Consider the following 22390-nt stretch of genomic DNA (forward strand, 5'->3'; position numbering starts at 1 on the left):
CACCACAATCCAGCACTTTCAAATGTCACAAGTTTTAATATAAATGATAAAAAAAAATCATAACCAATGAACACCTTTACAGTATTAGCATTTTATTTTACTTCAAAATATTTTATTTTACAATATCTTGTTATTTTTGAATCGATTAAAGAGTAAAAACTTAATAAATCAATTGTAAGTACTAAAAGAAGTTTACGTAGAAAGCAATTTAGCCAGAAGGTTGAGAGGGGGGTTAGTGTTGACTTTTTAAGTACTTGAAAGACACTGGACTCATCGAGAGGATTTAGTACTGCTATAATGGACTGATGCAGCAGGTGGCAGCAGTGCGATGCCATTAAGTGCGGTAGAAGAAGAGAGGGGTAAGTTAGATTTCACCACCGGGACACACGTTTGGAGAGGGGTGCATTTCATGTCAAAATAAAGCTAAAGTGTAAAAACGGGAGGAAATCAATTGTAAGGCCCGAAAGGAGTTTCTGTAGGAAGTATTTCAGCAGTAAAATCCAATGAGAGGGGGAAGTGTTGCCTTTTTAAATACTTGAAAGACACGGGACTCAATGAGGATTTTGGGTTGCTTTAACAGCCTGATACAGTAGGTGGCAGCAGTCCAACAATAAGGATGCCGGCTGCCATTAAACGGGGTAGAAGAGGGGTGAGTTTGATTTTCTCATAGGGACACCCGGTTTGATAGGAGCGCGTTTCGTGTCGAAATAAAGCTAAACGGAACATGGAAAAAAATTTGGACGTAAATCCATACACGGAGGTTTTGCTCACGTTTACCTTCAGAAAGCAATGAGCGCGGTGACAAAGTCGCTGCCCAGAACACCACTGCGCACACACGACCGCTTCCTGTAATGGCGGCCTCCGTATGGAATACATTTTAAAGCAAATTCCGTCCTTCTCTCCTGTTTTGTGACGAAATTAAGCAATAAAATATTTTTTTCAGTTAGCGATTATAAATGACGGAATAAACGGAACCAGAAAAAAAAAATTGACGGACATCCGTATACAGACAGATTTTGCAGCCATGCCTCTGATCTGGTTGATCCCGCGGCAGACTGCGTTGATTGAGTTGGCTGTGCAACAGTCTTGGTCTGCGTGACGGCTCGGCGCCAGCGTGCCCCCTCACCACATGGACCAGCGATCGCAGCGCCCCGCACGGGCTGTGGTCACCGCCAAGAAGAAACAAAAAAAATGCAGAGATCATCCCCTGATCACCTGGCTTCATGTAACGCTCGCGTTTTGTCATGGTTTGTCTCGTCTGGATATAAACAGGATGAAGAGCTGAAGTTGTTTACGTGAAATTTCCCTGCAAAAATGGGTTTGCACACTGTCAGATTCCCACTAAGTCTTGCGCTAAACCATCGTTAAGATGACGCTACTCAGCAGCGCTGTGCCGTTATTCTATTGTCTGGAGGGAACCTTGCGGTTTTATGATGAAGAAACAAACAAACTAAAAAACACATTTTTGACAGAAACCCATCCACAAACGGGGTTGTAACTGAGAGGAGACTCATTTTAAACAATACCTTTTGGCGCGCGTGTCAATTAAAAGATATGTGCGATATTATCACTTTGCAAAAATGACAGAGTTGCTATTAATGTCGATAAACTGTCTGGAACAGGGATGAGAATAGGCAAAAAAACAAACAAAAACTCTGAAAAATCAGCGGAGGCCCAGGGGCTGCTGCAGGCCTCCAGCAGGGTGCCAGTGCCCCTGGTAGAGCCCACAGATTTCGAGCATTTTAGAGGCATTTCGGGGCCACTAGAGAGCCCTAATTTCATGAATTTCCATTTTATATTTTTTTGTATGTTGGGGTATGTGATGTGGAAACCTGACTAATAAAAGAATCTGTCTATGTAGACCTTGTTTCAGTGATACCTGCCTCATGCTATAGCACATGTACTTGATATAGATACCACAGCACTGGAACAATGTCACTGAACTCACTAAAACTATACTTCAAGTGACTTTCCTTAACCTGCAATGAGCTCTGAAATATACTGGAACTTCATGCAAGTATGTGTAAATCATTTAAAGAGATTAAAACCTATCAAAACAACATCTGTGGCATAAAACAGTGACTTGTTAATACAACCCCTGGCAAAAATTATGGAATCACCGGCCTCGGAGGATGTTCCTTCAGTTGTTTAATTTTGTAGAAAAAAAGCAGATCACAGACATGACACAAAACTAGTCATTTCAAGTGGCAACTTTGTGGCTTTAAGAAACACTATAAGAAATCAGGAAAAAAAAATTGTGGCAGTCAGTAATGGTTACTTTTTTTAGACCAAGCAGAGGGAAGAAAATATGGAATCACTCAATTCTGAGGAAAAAATTATGGAATCACGAAAAACAAAAGAACGCTCCAACACATCACTAGTATTTTGTTGCACCACCTCTGGCTTTTATAACAGCTTGCAGTCTCTGAGGCATGGACTTAATGAGTGACAAACAGTACTATTCATCAATCTGACTCCAACTTTCTCTGATTGCTGTTGCCAGATCAGCTTTGCAGGTTGGAGCCTTGTCATGGACCATTTTCTTCAACTTCCACCAAAGATTTTCAATTGGATTAAGATCCAGACTATTTGCAGGCCATGACATTGACCCTATGTGTCTTTTGCAAGGAATGCTTTCACAGTTTTTGCTCTATGGCAAGATGCATTATCATCTTGAAAAATGATATCATCCCCAAACATCCTTTCAATTGATGGGATAAGAAAAGTGTCCAAAATATCAACGTAAACTTGTGCATTTATTGATGTAATGACAGCCATCTCCCCAGTGCCTTTACCTGACATGCAGCCCCATATCAATGACTGTGGAAATTTACATGTTCTCTTCAGGCAGTCATCTTTATAAATCTCATTGGAACGGCACCAAACAAAAGTTCCAGCATCATCACTGAATATGACTTTCATCCAGTCATCCACAGTCCACGATTGCTTTTCCTTAGCCCATTGTAACCTTGTTTTTTTATGTTTAGGTGTTAATGATGGCATTCGTTTAGCTTTTCTGTATGTAAATCCCATTTCCTTTAGGCGGTTTCTTACAGTTCGGTCACAGACGTTGACTCCAGTTTCCTCCCAGTCGTTCCTCATTTGTTTTGTTGTGCATTTTCGATTTTTGAGACATATTGCTTTAAGTTTTCTGTCTTGACGCTTTGACGTCTTCCTTGGTCTACCAGTATGTTTTCCTTTAACAACCTTCCCATGTTGTTTGTATTTGGTCCGGAGTTTAGACACAGCTGACTGTGAACAACCAACATCTTTTGCAACATTGCGTGATGATTTACTCTCTTTTAAGAGTTTGATAATCCTCTCCTTTGTTTCAATTGACATCTCTCGTGTTGGAGCCATGATTCATGTCAGTCCACTTGGTGCAACAGCTCTCCAAGGTGTGATCACTCCTTTTTAGATGCAGACTAACGAGCAGATCTGATTTGACGCAGGTGTTAGTTTTGGGGATGAAAATTTACAGGGTAATTCCATAATTTATTCCTCAGAATTGAGTGAGTCCATATTTTTTTTTCCCTCTGCTTGGTCTAAAAAAGTAGCCGTTACTGATTGCCACAATTATTTTTCCTGATTTCTTATAGTGTTTCTTAAAGCCAAGAAGTTGCCATTTGAAATGACTTTAGTTTTGTGTCATGTCTGTGATCTGCTTTTTTTCTACAAAATTAAACAACTGAATGAACATCCTCCGAGGCCGGTGATTCCATAATTTTTGCCAGGGGTTGTAGTTACATGTAAAATGTGTGCTTACAAATTATTGCCGCATAATAAATTCCTAAATCATACCCTGTGAGTTTGCACCCCAACTACTTATGCCCATCAGCAGGAAATCCCCACAGGCACATACAGCATAGTAACATTAAAACACATCCTGTACACCAGCTGTACAGCAGTCTATGAAATCTGCCAAAATAAAATTGATTCATGCCGATTTCAGGAGGAAGGAAAAAAGTATCTTGTCATTTCTGAATGGTTTTATCTATTAAAGAGTAAAAAACTGGGGGAAATCAATTGTAAGGCCTGAAAGAAGTTTCTGTAGGAAGTATTTTTGCCATAAGATCATGTAAGAGGGGGAAATGTTAGCTTTTTAAATACTTGATAGACACTGGACTCATCGAGATGATTTATTGCTGCTATAATGGACTGATGCAGCAGGTGGTAGTAATGTAATAACAGAAAATACCACAAAAGAAGAAGGGTTCGTTTGTTTTGTTGTTCTCCACACCACAGATTTACACGGTCACGTTTTCAGAAAAAGCGTATTTCGTGTCAAAATAAAGCCATAAAATACACACAAACACACGCATATATATATAAAATGAGCCGTTTTATTTGACGAAATAAACGTAATGTGGAAACAAATTTTGCAGCGCTTAATTTCACTTGAGTATGTGCACAGTATAAATAAATGCGCCACTTAAAAATTTCAGTGATTGTAAACAAGCACTGGATGTTTGGTCGCTGACTGGTGTCAGGAGCTGCACTCTGCGCTCTTCTGGAACTGGGCAGACTAGTCAGTTTAATTTGATGACATTTCTTCATCTTGCAGTGTTCTTCCCAAGGTTTTGTCAATGAAATCCAACCATAACGTGCAGAAAGCTTTATCATGGAGTTCAACCATGCAGACAAATTCACCGAGTTTTGCTTTTGTCCGTAAACGTCCACCTCCTGCTCCAACTACGTCCACTTAAACCTTTTTTTTTTTTTTAACATGACTATCGACGTCTTTAACATAGTCTTCATCCTCTCTCTCTCTCTGTAATTTTGGCCATGTTACAGACACAGCTCGACAGACCAAAACTTGCAAAAAATTAAAATGTCCACATCCGGGTACGTCACTGACTTTAGATTTACAGAGTTTCTGATTGGCTGATAGTTCGCAGTTGTAAAGTAACCAGTGGCATATCGCGTTTTAGCTTGCAGTTTCAGCAATGCGGTTCCATGCATATGAGGAAAGGTTTAACAAGCATGGCTGGTCCCGCTGCACCTCCACCCCTACACCCAATTTTTGGGATTTACGCTGATCTCAGAAATGGCCCAGAAATCCAGAAAAAGTCAGAAATCCGCGGATCTGCGGAAGATTCTCATCCTTGCTGGAATTAGTTTTGTTTATAAACCCATGAGTGAAAAGTGCCTTGCTTTTGATGTCTCCTACCACTGTCTGTGTCGCTGTGTGTGAAACATAAGTGATACTTCCTTATAGCAGTGGGCAAGGTGCATAAAGACAAAAGCTCTGGCTCCTTGTTTGCTTTGGGTTTATGATCACCTTTGATTTTCTCAGAAGCCCCTGCAATGCTTAAACTTGAAATTGGCTTATCAATAGCCGACAGTGTACAGAGTCAATACTAACAGTTCAGTTAGCAGTAAGCAGCTGTAACTTCCGCTAATATATATATATATATATATATATATATATATATATATATATATATATATATATATATATATATATATATATATATATATATATATATATTAGGCCGATCACCGAAATTTTGATCTGCTGATACCGATCAAGTACATATTTGGATCATGCCCAAAATAAGAATATAGGTCTAATGTATAGGACTATTTTTCCATTAAAACTTAATGATGAAAACAAAAAACATGCATTCAAATAAAGACACTAGAATAAACTGCCAACTTTTGTTTTATTACACTGACTTTGTTCTACCAGCAAACTTTTTTTTCCATGTTGCTCAGGTTACAGTCTACAGCGAATATGTTGAGAATGTAAAATACAGCCCTCATTCTATGGGGTTAAAATTGTCTCATTAATATTTGTAAATGCACACAGGGGAATCTACAAATAATCATTGCAAATGTGTTCAGATATTCACAAATGCAAATTTCATATTTGTAACTTGTAAATTGGTCTTTGCAAATAATGTTGTATTTGCAAACATAAAACTTAATTTGTAAAAAAAAAAAAAAAAAAAAAAAAAAAAAAAATTTTGGAAAACTGGAAATTGTATTTGTGAATTGAGTTTCAGCATTTGTGGATCACCAGTTACATGCATTCATCACTTTTCTCTGTGAAGTAATTCTGAGACATTCTTTTCGCGAAATCCACAGATCCACAAACAAATCAAATCAATTCAATCTATTTTTTTTTTTATTTCGAACTTAGTTGTCAATTCCAGTATCACGGCAGTTCACAATATAAGCAAATCAAATTAACAAAGCTTCTTTGTACTCTCTATACCTCTACACTCATATGAAAAAATAAAATCAAAATGACTACTGATTCACAAATACACACTCACGCACACTGGATAGCCACTAGATGGCAGTGTGGTTCCATTCATTACACAGCAGTCTATTTAGATCTCTCAGAGCCATTTGACTCATTTTGACTTCTGATATGAGCTGGACAGACATGGACTACATTAGACGATGGCGACTGCTCTCCTTGTCTGTCCAGCTCATATCAGAAGTCAAAATGAGTTTACGTCACAGAGGAAAGCGTGTCATGACAGGACCAAGCGCTCCCTGCACTACTGCCTGCACTGTTGTGATCGGTCCTTTTGATCAGCGCATTTTGTCGATCACCGATCAAACCGATCAAGGCGTGATCAGCCGATAATGATCGGTGCCCGATCGATCGGTGCACCTCTAATATACATACACACACACACACAGTAGTGTTCAGAATAATAGTAGTGCTATGTGACTAAAAAGATTAATCCAGGTTTTGAGTATATTTCTTATTGTTACATGGGAAACAAGGTACCAGTAGATTCTCACAAATCCAACAAGATCAAGCATTCATGATATGCACACTCTTAAGGCTATGAAATTGGGCTATTAGTAAAAAAAATTTATATATATATACATACACACACACACACACACGAGGTCTGTTAGAAACGTATCGTACCTTTTTATTTTTTTCAAAAACTATATGGATTTGGTTTATATGTTTTTACGTCAGCCAAGCTTGAACCTTCGTGCATGCGTGAGTTTTTCCATGCCTGTCGGTTGCGTCATTCGCCTGTGGGCAGGCTTTGAGTGAGCACTGCTCAACCCCTCTCGTCGTCGTTTCATTGCGAGGAAATGGCAGAATGATTTGGGCTTTTTTTCCCCATCAGAATTTTTTCATAAACTGTTAGAGACAGGCAGCTGAAAACCATTCGAAAAATTTATCTGGCTTTCGGTGAAAATTTTACGGGCTTCACAGAGAATAAGGAGTGTTACTACAGCTTTAAGGACGGCTCACAATGGCGCACGGCGCGCCGCGCTCCGAGCCGCCATCGAGACACAGAAACCACCACATCATTTCTAAACGGATCGCTGTGTGGAGCCGGGACCGTCGTGTGCAATTTCTCTGGTTATCACAAGAGCTGGACATCAGCCATTTTCTGGCTGATTTCACTTTTAACAAGAGATTTTGTCATGGAAAGCCGCACGGAGGCTTCACGCATCACGACCGATTCGCTGATGAAGAGAGACAAAGGAACACCTCTGTTTCAAAAATTTGAGATGTCAAATGCATTCTAGTGCATTTTCTGGTCTATTTACCCACCAAGAAACTTCTCAAAAAAAAAAAAAGTCATTCTTTTTGTTGGGTCAGGTCAATTTTTCCAAACCAGTCTTTTCACACAACTTGTATTGTGCTACTGCCCTTTAATCCAAAAAAAAAACATACACTGTGGTTCAGAAAACTACACTGTAAAAGAAATAAATCAAAGAACTCAAAAATAATAATGATTCTCAGTATCAATAGGAGTATTTATGGCACAGACTTGTTCAATCTTCACTCATGAGTTTTCCTAGTTTTGGCAAGAGCTTTGGAGCTATTGATAATCTGTGTTTTCAAATTCTTGGCCACCTTAAAATCCTTACAAATGTGTTTTGTTACTTCAAGATTAATTTCTGATTACTGTAATTTTGAAGTAAAAAAAAACTGAATAAAAATAAAAAATCTATTACAAAACTATTTTTAAACAAGTGAAATAGCATGAAAAGTAATGCTTACATGTAGTAATATATTTTTTAAAATATAAAGAAAAATGAAACAGCACTGTGCTATTTTCTTTGATTACTTGATAGTTAAAAATTTTTAAATAAAAATTTAAGTTATTTCAACTTGAGACTTGGCAGTAACAATTAAAAACTGTGTAGCTTTATTTGGTAAAAATAAAAACAGGTTGAACACTCAGCACAACAGTTAGCTGATTCAACATCAGCTGCAACTAAAAAGCTTATTTAGCTGATAAACTTTAGCAGAGCACTAATGTCACATTATTTTCCACTCACTCACCTCAGACAAATTTTTGTCCGTTGCTCAAACCACATTAATCTTGCGGTTTTGACTCGCAGACAGCGTTAACTCACGTCTGAATGCTAACGGCATTAGCATTTTTAGTAGCTGGGAGCGTCACCCATTATCGCCACTTAATGCATGATTACTGGAGGAAAAACAGCTCATAACTTTTAATGTCCACAACAAAGTAAACCGTGAGGAGAACCACCTCGCACCCTGCCAAAATATGATTTAATGTACTTTCAAAACTAAAACAAAATAACCCTTCTTCTTTGGAAATTATTGGTGGCTTGCAAACCAACACGGTGCATTACTGCCACCAAGTGTTTGGGCATGGGACTGAAATGAACTGAATGAATGGATTCTGGCATATGTTGTTAAAAATAACCTGTAAACCTTCACCATGTAAGTAAAAACCCAGATATCCGGTAATTTCCGGAGAAATTTCATCACTGTATATGGCTGTTTGGAGCTGTGTTTTCATCTTGTTGGTCTTCATGTCGTATGTCCACTTTGAGCTTGTTTGCTGTTAATTCTTCCAATTAAAACTCGCCAGTGTAATAAAATTTGCTCGGAGAACGGTCCTCTTCGTCGCTCATAACTTCTTGGTTCGCTTTATATTTTGTTTTATTTTGTGATGTGAAAACTGTAAACAATAATTGTCAGAATCACTTCCAGATCTTAGTCTTCATGTGCACCCACTTATTTCTTCTAAGTGCAAGTAAAGACGCTGATAAAGCATGTGGACACAAAAGGAGCAGGTTTAATGTGTCCAACAGGGCATCAGTTAGTAACCTTCAATCATGAGCAGCAGAACAGCAGACTTGCTGTCCTACAAACCATCGCTCAGACTACATTAAGAATCTTTTTTTAATGAAATGTGGGCTTTGCTGGTGCTGATTCTGGTGCAAAAGGAGTTACTGAGTTTTGAGACTGAGGCAAATTGCTATCAACAATAAAGTTATCATGCCTATAAAGCATTGAATTGTTACGTACCTTATAACCGTCTGTGTCAGTAATCTTGTGAGAACATTTGCGCAGAGCAGCGGCAACAGAGGAATCATCCACGTAGAAATGGGCTCTACTATGCTCAACATGGTACTAATATGTGGGAGACAGGAACGTATAGTGAACATTAAATGTACAATATATTTTCATAAAAATACCATAAAGCACCATCACCCCACCCCTCCCCCGCTCTAAAAAACCCCCTTTCAATTAGTTTACTAACATGTCTACATGGTGACCAATCTATGTCAGACATCTTAAGCCCTATTCAGATGGGACTAGTTTGATGGCAATGTAATTTCACAAGAGCACATGTAATATTTATGGCTGACTTGCACACGAAAAGACTGCTCAGTATAAACAATTCAGTAAACAGCCATGACACACATTTTACTGGAGGGGAGGAAAAAAAAAAAAATATATATATATATATATATATATATATATATATATATATATATATATATATATATATATATATATATATTTTTTATATATTTTTCCCCCCCCTCCATGTGCCACATAAGAGCAAGTGATCTCAACATCTCTCATACAAGCACAAAACAAACATACCATCAATTTTGTAATTGTGTTGCATTATTTTTCAATCTGAATGCACAAGCACAATCTTCGCAATGTGTGCGATCTGTGCCAAAGTTGAGCAGATGGTCCAAAGATGCAGGATCACAATTTCAAAGACTGCAGCTGTAGTAGGGTTGAGCAGATTGATCAGAAATTCTATGTAAATTACACTTACACTAAGAGTGAATGTCAACTCTCTGCTGTCTTCCAAATGCCTATTTACATCATACTTGAGATAAACAGCAAAACATTCCTTTTCCACAGAATATTACTTATGTGTCTATTACCACAGGATAAAGTATAAGCTAACTTCTACAGAATCATTTGGACATGGGAGTGTACAATCTGTAAAAGTGAGTGGCGTGGAGCATTTGGTATGGATAGCCCCCCCGACGTACATGCTTGCATTGTGATATCAATGGCGTAAGCAGTGGGTCAACCCTCTGAGTCTGATCTGCTTGAGAGTGAATTTTTCCTTACCACCGTCGCCTGTGTGCTTGCTCTAGGGGTTGGTAAGGTTAGTCCTTACTTGTGTGAAGCATCTTGAGGCAGCTTTGTTGTGATTTGGTACGATGTAAAATGGAATAAATTGAAATTGAAAGGTACTGATACTCTTAGTGGTACTGTTTATCGGTCCAGTATTTTACTGTACTGCAGGGGCCTGTGTAACATCGGTTCTGGTACCCATCCCTAGCATTCCGACAGGAATAAAATCACTGAGAAACTCTGGCAAAAATTACTTTCCCCCACCACCTCCCCATATAACACGAGTCCCATCCAAATAGGGCTTTATTCTCACTAAAGACAGTTGAAAAACCTGCACCACGGCATTAAAACATGCATTTCCTCCTAGAAACACAGAAGAGACAAACTTCTGCAAGCTTATAATCAACTAATCCTTTATGAATTGAAACTTACCTCTACAGCTCTGTAAGGTACTGAACAGATGTTCTGTAAAGCAGTCAACAACCACTTCTTGTCATATTTTCTACCATGTGGTATCTGCCAAAAAAACAAACAAAAAAAAAAAACCCAATAAAAACAATGAAATGGTCTGGCACAGGTTACACAGACAACTATGGCTGCAAAGTGGCATCTAATTTAATACAAACCGTCACTTTGTACCACCCCGATTGGCTTTTTCCTCCTCCACTTTGAGCTCCTCCTTTAAAGGAAACACCTACTCGAGCACCACCTCCGCCTTTGCCTGATCGTCTGTCTCTGTCAAACCTTCCATCTCCTTTTCGAAAGGGTCTTCCATAAGGATTGCTGAATGACAGACATGTACACATGTAATGATAGAATGCGTCACACCTCAACCCAGTGGTCAGTTTATCATGTGGAATGCATACTGTCATGACTGAGATCTTGTCAGGTTGATTCCAGTGTTTATTTTACTTATACAGTAAAACTCGCCTAAACCATCGCATAAACTGGATACTCCCACTCACTGGACAAAAGCAAAAGTGCCCACGGTTTTGTACGGATTTCCATGTAATAAACAGAGCAAATACCAGATTTTGTAGAACAGCTTTTCACTCACATCGGACAAAACATCACAACCCATCACAATGTATTTCCATTAAAAACCCCTCACATGTAATGGACAGAGCAGTCTGGATGTGCTCAGTCGCAACAGTGGTACAAAAGGAAGTTCAGCACTAACACGCGTCAATTCGAGGACATTTCCTTGATTAAGAGCCTGGGTATTTTTTTTAAAACCGTGCTCAGACACGGTGCCAAAATGAGACAGGCCTTTATTCAAGGCTGGAGAATATTAACAAAATGCTGCTTGCTGCCTCCACTGTAATATGGTGGGCGTGGTGAATAAAAGACAACCACAGCAGTTGAGTGGAGGTGAGCTGAAAGGACATAAATTACAGGCAGACTGGTTTTAAAATGTGACAGATCCACAAACAGGTTCTGCTGCATGTGGCTGTATGAAACATAGCTCAACTCTGACCTCAGCCAATCTGACTGGTTTTAGCCTGGAAGCAAGAGCGACACTCACCCAAGCTGGATTTGAAACCAGCACAAATGCACTGCTGGCCTGCAATGTTGTTTATCTGGGAGCAGGGATCTCGTCCGACAGTTAAAACCTTCAGACAAAGAAGTCTGACAGTTGGAAGTTAGGAAGGAAAAAGAAGCAAATGAAACACTGGCCCCTTTTTGTGGAAATGTAATGGGACAATTTGGGGCAATTGACAAACATAACTGTAATTTTAACACACACACACACACACACACACATATATATACATATATACACATATATACGAGGTCTATTAGAAAAGTATCCGACCTTATTATTTTTTTCAAAAACCATATGGATTTGAATCACGTGTGATTACATCAGACATGCTTGAACCCTCGTGGGCATGCGAGAGTTTTTTCACGCCTGTCGGTTACGTCATTCGCCTGTGGGCAGTCTTTGAGTGAGGAGTCGTCCACCCGCTCGTCGATTTTTTTCATTGTTTAGGAATGGCTCAGAGACTGTTGCTTTGTTTGATAAAATTTTTTTCAAAACTGTAAGGCACAACTGAGTGGACACCATTCAATAAATTCAGCTGGTTTTCGTTAAAAATTTTAACGGCTGATGAGAGATTTTGGTCTGGTAGTGTCGCTTTAAGGACGGTCCACGGCGCCTGACGGCGATCTGCGCTTCGAGGCGGCAGCGTCTCGCCGTTTCAAGTTGAAAACTTCCACATTTCAGGCTCTGTTGACGCAGTAAGTCGTCAGAGAACAGAGAACTTTCAGAAGAAGTCGGCATGGGGAGTTTATTCGGACATTCCATTGTTAACGGTCATTTTGTAATGAAAGAACGTGCGGGCAGAGTCGCATGTCGGGCTGGACCCGACCGAGGGGGGGCGCGGCAGGAAAAACACCTCCGTTGGAAATCTTAACGGGCAAGTTGGAACACGCCCAAGCTGTTAAACAATTTCTCAGTTACTCACTTGTTGAAAGCCATTAAAAGCCGCCTGAATTCTACAAATGGTTTTCAACACGGAGGTGTTTTTCCAGTCGCGGCGCACACGGATTTGCCGAGTCGTCACGGAAACGACTCGGCGAATTTGCGCGTACGTCTTTCATTAAAAAAATGTCCTTAAACAGTGGAATGTCCGCATAAATTCCTCATGCCGGCCTCTTCTGAATCTTCTCTGTTCTCTCACGATGTCCTGGGTGAATTAAGCCTTAAATTAGGATGTTTTCAGCTCGAAACAGGCCGACGACAGCGCCTGGAAGCGCTGCAGGACGTCCCGCTCCGTGGGAAGTCCTTACACCGACAGAAACACCCCATAATCTCTCATCAGCCGTTAAACTTTTCACAGAAAACCAGCTTAATTTCTCGAATAGTGTCCACTCGGATATTCCTCACAGGTCCAGAAAAATTTTTGATAAAGCAACGCGCGCCGTCTCGAGCGTGTGAAACAAAGGAATTCAGCCGAGAGGGCGGGACCACATCTCACTCAAGGCCTGCCCACAGGGAAATGACGTCACCGACACGCGTGAAAAAACTCACGCATGCGCACGAGGGTTCAAGCATGATTGGTGTAATCGCATGTCATTCAAATCCATATAGTTAAAAAAAAAATAAAAGGGTCGGTTTATTATCTAAGAGACCTCGTACATATATACGAGGTCTATTAGAAAAGTATCCAACATTTTTTTCAAAAACCATATAGATTTGAATCACGTGTGATTGCGTCAGACAAGCTTGAACCCTTGTGTGCATGCGTGAGTTTTACCACGCCTGTCGGTTGCGTCATTCGCCTGTGAGCAGGCTTTGAGTGAGGAGTGGTCCACCCCCTCGGCGGATTTTCATTGTCAGGAAATGGTGGAATGATTTGGGCTTTTTTTCCATCAGAATTTTTTCATAAACTGTTAGAGACTGGCAGCTGGAAACCATTAGAAAAATGTATCTGGCTTTCGGTGAAAATGTTAGGGCTTGGTAGAGAATAAGGAGTGTTACTGTCGCTTTAAGGACGGCCCCTAGCGGCTGTGGGGCGCGCCGCGCTCCGAAGCCGCCATCGACAGGCTGAACGACCATTTCATTTCTAAATGGATGGCTGTCTGGATCCGTGACCATCGTGTGCCATTTCTCTGGTTATCACAAGAGCTGGACATCAACCATTTTCCGGCAGATTTCACTTTTAACAAGAGATTTTGTCATGGAAAGCCGAGTGGAGGCTTCGCGCATCACAATGGATTCGCTACTGGAGAGAGACAAAACCACCTCCGTTTTGGTCTCACAGGACGGCTTTGAGATGGCGTTCAGACAGCTGTCGGTGGTTTTTCCATCGAGTGATTATCCGAGAAATTGTGGATGTGCCTGGACATGCCAGAACATGTCCCGTGAGGTTTCATCACGGCGTTGCTGTGCGCCATGCGGCACCGCCGTGACGCGCGAAGCCTCAGCTCCTCTTTCCATGACAAAAACTCCTGTAACAGTGGAATGTGCCGTTCATTTCCAAACTGGACGCTGTGTTTTATCCGGGACGTCGTCTGACTAGCACAGGAATTGTAAAAAGACGTGGACATCAGCACTTTTTCGGCACATTGAGACAGACGTGCGGAGGAATTCCACGCGTCATGGCGGTGCCGCATGGCGCAAAGCAACGCATAACCAGAGAAATGGCACACGACGGTCACGGAGCCAGACAGCCATCCGTTTAGAAATGAAATGGTCATTCAGCCTGTCGATGGCGGCTTCGGAGCGCGACGCGCCCCACAGCCGCTGGGGGCCGTCCTTAAAGCGACAGTAACACTCCTTATTCTCTACCAAGCCCGTAACATTTTCACCGAAAGCCAGATAAATTTTTCTAATGGTTTCCAGCTGCCAGTCTCTAACAGTTTCTGAAAAAACTTCTGATGGAAAAAAAGCCCAAATCATTCCGCCATTTCCTGACAATGAAAATCCGCCGAGGGGGTGGACCACTCCTCACTCAAAGCCTGCTCACAGGCGAATGACGCAACCGACAGGCGTGGAAAAACTCACGCATGAGCACGAGGGTTCAAGCATGTCTGAAGCAATCACACGTGATTCAAATCCATATGGTTTTTGAAAAAAATAATAAGGTCGGATACTTTTCTAATAGACCTCGTATATATATATAAAAACTTGGGGCACTGTGATCATTTTCATGACTTTCCTATATACAACCCCTGGCAAAAATTATGGAATCACAGGCCTCGGAGGATGTTCATTCAGTTGTTTAATTTTGTAGAAAAAAAAAAAAAAGCAGATCACAGACATGACACAAAACTAAAGTCATTTCAAATGGCAACTTTCTGGCTTTAAGAAACACTATACGAAATCAAGAAAAAAAAAAAATTGTGGCAGTCAGTAACGGTTATTTTTTTAGACCAAGCAGAGGGAAAAAAATATGGACTCAATTCTGAGGAATAAATTATGGAAACACCCAGCAAATTTTCATCCCCAAAACTAACACCTGCATCAAATCAGATCTGCTTGTTAGTCTGCATCTAAAAAGGAGTGATCACACCTTGGAGAGCTGTTGCACCAAGTGGACTGACATGAATCATGGCTCCAACACGAGAGATGTCAACTGAAACGAAGGAGAGGATTATCAAACTCTTAAAAGAGGGTAAATCATCACGCAATGTTGTAAAAGATGTTGGTTGCTCACAGTCAGCTGTGTCTAAACTCTGGACCAAATACAAACAACATGGGAAGGTTGTTAAAGGCAAACATACTGGTAGACCAAGGAAGATATCAAAGCGTCAAGACAGAAAACTTAAAGCAATATGTCTAAAAAATCAAAAATGCACAACAAATGAGGAACGAATGGGAGGAAACTGGAGTCAACGTCTGTAACCGAACTGTAAGAAACCGCCTAAAGGAAATGGGATTTACATACAGAAAAGCTAAACGAAAGCCATCTTAACACCTAAACAGAAAAAAACAAGGTTACAATGGGCTAAGGAAAAGCAATCGTGGACTGTGGATGACTGGATGAAAGTCATATTCAGTGATGAATCTCGAATCTGCATTGGGCAAGGTGATGATGCTGGAACGTTTGTTTGGTGCCGTTCCAATGAGATTTATAAAGATGACTGCCTGAAGAGAACATGTAAATTTCCACAGTCACTGATGATATGGGGCTGCATGTCAGGTAAAGGCACTGGGGAGATGGCTGTCATTACATCATCAATAAATGCACAAGTTTACGTTGATATTTTGGACACTTTCCTTATCCCATCAATTGAAAGGCTGTTTGGGGATGATGAAATCATTTTTCAAGATGATAATGCATCTTGCCATAGAGCAAAAACTGTGAAAACATTCCTTGCAAAAAGACACATAGGGTCAATGTCATGGCCTGCAAATAGTCCGGATCTTAATCCAATTGAAAATCTTTGGAAAATGGTGACAAGGCTCCAACCTGCAAAGCTGATCTGGCAACAGCAATCAGAGAAAGTTGGAGCCAGATTGATGAAGAGTACTGTTTGTCACTCATTAAGTCCATGCCTCAGAGACTGCAAACTTTTAAAAAAGCCAGAGGTGATGCAACAAAATACTAGTGATGTGTTGGAGCATTCTTTTGTTTTTCAAGATTCCATAATTTTTTCCGGGGAATTGAGTGATTCCATATTTTTTTTCCTTCTGCTTGGTCTAAAAAAGTAACCATTACTGACTGCCACAATTTTTTTTCCTGATTTCTTATAGTGTTTCTTAAAGCCAGAAAGTTGCCATTTGAAATGACTTTAGTTTTGTGTCATGTCTGTGATCTGCTTTTTTTCTACAAAATTAAACAACTGAATGAACATCCTCCGAGGCCGGTGATTCCATCATTTTTGCCAGGGGTTGTAAATCATTGGTTGTCTGGATCAGAAATTTCAGATAAATATATCAAATAGCAGACGAACACACCGATATTTGAGAAGTGAAACGAAGTTTCTAGTATTTACAGAAATGTGTGCAATAATTATTTAAACAAAATTAGGTTAGGAGAACAAAGAGACCAGACAAACAGGAGACAAAGCTAAGAAGAAGAGGAGTGTCTCTCCCTTATATAGCAGGAGTAGGGGAAAAACTACAGAGGATCTTCACACGGCACAAAATCCCATCCATCCATCCATTTTCTTCCGCTTTATCTGGAGTCGGGTCGCGGGGGCAGCAGCTCAAACAAAGCCGCCCAGACCTCCCGATCCACACACACCTCCCCCAGCTCCTCCGGGGGGAACCCCAAGGCGTTCCCAAGCCAGCAGAAAGACGTAGTCCCTCCAGCGTGTCCTGGGTCTTCCCCGGGGCCTCCTCCCGATGGGACATGCCCGGAACACCTCTCCAGCAAGGCGTCCAGGGGGCATCCGGAAAAGATGCCCGAGCCACCTCAACTGGCTCCTTTCGACGTGGAGGAGCAGCGGCTCGACTCCAAGCCCCTTCCGAGTGACCAAGCTCATCACCCTAAGGGAGCGCCCAGCCACCCTGAGGAGGAAACTCATCTCGGCCGCTTGTACTCGCGAGCTCGTTCTTTCGATCATGAGCCAAATCTCATGACCATAGGTGACGATCGGAACGTAGATCGATTGGTAAATCGAGAGCTTTGCCCCCCTACTCAGTTCTCTCTTCACCACAACAGTCCTTTACAGCGATCGCATCACTGCAGATGCTGCACCGATCCATCTGTCGATCTCACGCTCTATCAGTCCCTCAGTCGGGAACAAGACCCCGAGATACTTAAACTCCTCCACTTGAGGCAAGGACACTCCACCGACCTCAAGAGGGCAAAGCACCTTTTTCCAGTCGAGAACCATGGACTGGGATTTGGAGGTGCTGATTTTCATCCCGGACACTTCACACTCGGCTGCAAACCGCCCCAGTGCACGCTGAAGGTCCTGATTTGAAGAAGCCAACAGAACAACATCGTCCGCAAACAGCAAAGATGAGATTCTGTGGTTCCCAAACCGGACCCCCTCTACACCCTGGCTGCGCCTAGACATTCTGTCCATAAAGATGATGAACAGAACCGGTGACAAAGGGCAGCCCCGGCGGAGGCCAACGTGCACTGGAAACAGGTTTGACTTACTACTTACCGGCAATGCGAACCAAGCTCCGGCTGTGGTCGTACAGGGACCAGATAGCCCTTAGAAAAGGACCTCGGACCCTGTACTCCCGGAGCACCCCCCACAGGGTGCCCTGAGGGACACGGTCGAACACCTTCTCCAGATCCACAAAGCACATGTGGACTGGTTGGGCGAACTCCCATGAACCCTCGAGCACCCGATGGAGCGTGTAGAGCTGGTCCAGTGTGCCGCGACCAGGATGAAAACCACACTGCTCCTCCTGAATCCGAGGTTCAACTATTGGTCAAATTCTCCTCTCCAGTACTCTGGAATAGACATTACCGGGGAGGCTGAGGAGTGTGATCCCCCTGTAGTTGGAACACACCCTCCGGTCCCCCTTCTTAAACAGAGGGACCACCACCCCAGTCTGCCAATCCAGAGGCACTGTCCCCAACCGCCACGTGATGTTGCAGAGGCGTGTCAGCCAAGACAGTCCCACAACATCCAGAGACTTAAGGTACTCAGGATGGATTTCATCCACCCCAGGAGCCTTGCCACCGCAGAGCTTTCTAACCACCTTGGTGACTTCGGCCTGGATAATGGATGAGTCTGCCTCTAAGCCCCCAGTCTCTGCTTCGTCTTCGGAAGACGTGACGATGGGATTGAGGAGATCCTCGAAGTATTCCTTTCACCGCCCGACAACATCCCTAGTCAGGGTCAACAGCTCCCCACCAACACTGTAGACAGTGCTGGTGGAGAGCTGCTTCCACCTCCTGAGGCGTCAGACGGTTTGCCAGAATTTCCTTGAGGCCGACTGATAGTCCTCCTCCATGGCCTCCCCGAACTCCTCCCAGACACGGGTTTTTGCCTCTGCGACCACATGGGCTGCGGCACGTTTGGCCTCCCGGTACCTGTCAGCTGCCTCCGGGGTCCCACCTGCCAACAAAGACAAGTAGGACTCCATCTTCAGCTTGACGGCATCCCTTACTTCCAGCGTCCACCACCGGGTTCGGGGATTGCTGCCGCGACAGGCACTCGAGACCTTGTGACCACAGCTACGAGCGGCCGCATTGACAATGGAGGTGGAGAACATGGTCCACTCGGACTCCATGTCTCCAACCTCCCCCGGGATCTGGGAGAAGCTCTCCTGGAGGTGGGAGTTGAAGACCTCTCTGACAGAGGGTTCCGCCAGTCATTCCCAGCAGACCCTCACGATATGTTTGGGCCTGCCAGGTCTGACCGGCTTCCTCCCCTCCCAGCAGATCCAACTCACCACCAGGTGGTGATCGGTCAACAGCTCAGCCCCTCTCTTCGCTCGAGTGTCTGAGACACGTGGCTGAAGGTCAGATGAAACGACTACAAAGTCGATCATCGACTTTGTAGTCATATCGAGCGCCTGGTGGTCGGGCCTTAGCCCATGGGGCCCGGCCGGACTCAGCCTGAAAGAGTGACGCCACCTGCAGAGGGGCCATGGGGATCGGGTGCAGAGAGGATTGGGTGGCGGTCGAGGGCGGGTGGCCCGGCCGCCCGGTCCGCACTCACAGCCCCTGGCTGTTGGGACGTGGAATGTCACCTCGCTGGGGGGGGAAGGAGCCTGAGCTTGTGCGGGAGGGAGGCTGAGAGATACCGACTAGAGATAGTCGGGCTCACCTCCACGCACAGCTTGGGCTCTGGTACCCAACTCCTGGAGAGGGACTGGACGCTCCACTTTCTGGCGTTGCCCACGGGGAGAGGCGGAGAGCTGGGGTCGCACTGCTTATTGCTCCCCAGCTCAGTCGCCATGTGTTGAAGTTCACTCCGGTGAACGAGAGGGTCGCGTCCCTACGCCTTCGGGTCGGGGACAAGTCTCTCACTGTTGTCTCGGCCGACGGGCCGAGCGGCAGTGCAGAGTACCCGACCTTCTTGGAGTCCCTGGGAGGGGTTCTAGATAGCGCTCTGACTGGGGACTCCATTGTTCTCCTGGGGATTTCAACGCCCACATGGGCGGCAACAGTGAGACCTGGAGGGGGGTGATCGGGAAGCACGGCCTCCCCGATCTGAACCCGAGTGGTGTTCAGTTGTTGGACTTCTGTGCTAGTCACAGTTTGTCCATCACAACACCATGTTCGAACACAAGGGTGTCCATAAGTGTACGTGGCACCAGGACACCCTGAGCTGGAGCACAAAATCCCAGTTTACTTTAAACCTGTTAACACCCTGATACAGAAATTAGTTCACCCTAAGGACAGGATCCCTAGTTACAAACAGCAATGAGCAATGTAGTGTATTCTATCAGATGTCAGGAAAACTGTAACGAACACTACATAGGTGAGACTAAGCTATACCAGCACTGCAGAGAGGGCGCCAGTGGACCTCAGTCTGCAGTTCACCTCCACCTTAAAGACACTAACCACACGTTTGAGGACAAGGAAGTTAAAATCTTAGCCAGAGAGAAGAAATGGCTTGAGAGAGGGGTGAAGGAGGCATTGTATGTGAAACAGTTGAAACCCAGCCTTAACCGGGGAGGGGATCATAGACACGCTTTGTCCCTTGTTTACAATGGGGTACCCAGGTCAAAGCAGTTTCAGACTTTTGTTCATGGTAATGAGTCTTGCACGTCATCAGGAGACTCATCAGGAGAGCCGTCAGGAGAGGCGTCAGTCCCATCGTTAAGAGGGATAGCTACCCTGTCATTAGGAGGGTGCTAACTAGAGCACAATAGATGCTAATTAAAGCAATTGTTTAGTCACTAGCCAATAGCAGTCTGCCTTTCGGTAGGAGGGGTTTGGTTAGGTTTAAAACTCCAGCTTTTGTGGCTTCTGTTTGCTCTTCTCTTCAAGGGTCAAGACAGAAGTCAGACTACCAGAGCAAGAATTTTAGCTGAGGAAGCTTCTGCGATTTGAAGTGAAACGTCCTCGCATCATGCAACCCAGTCCAGTCGAAGATTCAAGCTTCTCTACTATAGAAACCACCTGGACAACTGAGAGCCTTCACAGAAACATTGCGACCAACTGTGGGTATGAGGCCCTGGCACTGATAGGTAAGCTGGAAAAGACTGCTAAAAAGATAGCTAACTTTAGAAACCACATTTTTAACCTGATTTAACCAGATTTTAACCAGATTTAAACTGAGATGCAACATTATTCCAAAATGCATGAAGCAAAAGGCACTAGAAGCAGGTCACACACCAAAAAAGATCCAGCACAGTTATCTTAGGAGGATTTTCGGTCTTAGAATTAGAAGGCTTCATTTTAGAATTTTAGACCTCCAAAATGATCTTGAAAAAAGGTTAGAAACTTTAGTGGGGGAAGAGGCCCATAAGAAGATCACAAAGTTCATAGTTAAAATTCAAATGTCTGAGCATTTAAAAAGTAAGCATTCAAAAATTTAAAAAGTAAGGAGCGGCAAATCAGGAAATTTCACAACCTTTTAGTGCAGAAAAGGCGTACTTTCAGTGGGGGCAGTTATAAAGATACACCCAGACAAATTATTGACAACAGGGAAAACTGGGTAAAGAATCTGTCCGACAGGGTTCTTACACAGACAGAAAAGGATGTACTCGCTAAAGGACTAAATTTCTCAGTGACCCCTCAACATATAGAGGGGTCTTCCTGGAGGTTTCTTCCTGTTAAAAGGGAGTTTTTCCTTCCCACTGTAGCCAAGTGCTTGCTCACAGGGGGTCGTTTTGACCGTTGGGGTTTTACATAATTATTGTATGGCCTTGCCTTACAATATAAAGCGCCTTGGGGCAACTGTTTGTTGTGATTTGGTGCTATATAAAAAAATTGATTGATTGATTGATTGATATACCGACAGTAGATTACATCACTGCAGTAGAGTCAGCCATTAAGCATAGCAGTCTGTCAAAGTCAGAAGAAAATGGTAGAACAGGTAGAAAATGGACTCAACCCATTTTCTAATTTAATAATGTTATCAGTGTCAGATGAGTAAAAACAACTCTGAAGCTGTGCTCTTTTCCCAAAACATCAGGGGAACTCCACTGAACAGTATAGTACATTCCCGATCAAAAAAGCAGTGTGCAGCTGAAGTCAACATAAAACTCCTACAGCCAATCACATCTACTGCTCATGACTAAGATACTACAATGTCATTTGATGACGTCATGTAGCCTGCAAGATACTGATATCCAAATTGATGGATTTGTCTGTATTGTTTGTCTGTGTTAACAAAATATTTCTGGTCTGGTGGACCATCTCTCCGCATGTTACAGAGGCCAACTGTAAAATGAAGCTTTTAGCTGCCGTTTGAAAGTGATGGCTGGGATTTACAGACAGGAGGCGACACACTTCACCTCGAAACGCTCACGTTTTTCAGAGTGTTGGATTTTGGAACCTAAAGTGTGGTGACGCGCTGTTTGTGTGGATGCTGGTTAAGTGAAGCTGTGGACATGGACGAGGGAACATCTGACACCGTTTTTAACAGACTTCTTAACACAGAGATGGATTTGTTACACTGGAGAAAGCCAGAATACATTATTTCCAGAAGTTAATGGAT

At 42.9% G+C, this 22390-nt stretch overlaps 1 protein-coding gene across 1 annotated transcript in view; it reads right to left on the reverse strand.

Moving 5' to 3' along the window:
- The window catches only part of zgc:153681 (uncharacterized protein LOC751719 homolog), a 78661-nt gene that overhangs the window by 47901 nt on the left and 8370 nt on the right, over window positions 1–22390 (reverse strand). Inside the window, exons 3-5 of the mRNA XM_034181129.1 lie at window positions 10984–11140; window positions 10790–10873; window positions 9278–9382 (exon numbers count right to left, since the gene is read on the reverse strand). Of these exons, the coding sequence (XP_034037020.1) occupies window positions 9278–9382; window positions 10790–10873; window positions 10984–11140 (346 nt within the window). The remainder of the gene's footprint in view (window positions 1–9277; window positions 9383–10789; window positions 10874–10983; window positions 11141–22390) is intronic.

Source organism: Thalassophryne amazonica, chromosome 11, assembly GCF_902500255.1.
Source record: "Thalassophryne amazonica chromosome 11, fThaAma1.1, whole genome shotgun sequence".
In the NCBI taxonomy this organism is placed as follows: Eukaryota; Metazoa; Chordata; class Actinopteri; order Batrachoidiformes; family Batrachoididae; genus Thalassophryne; species Thalassophryne amazonica.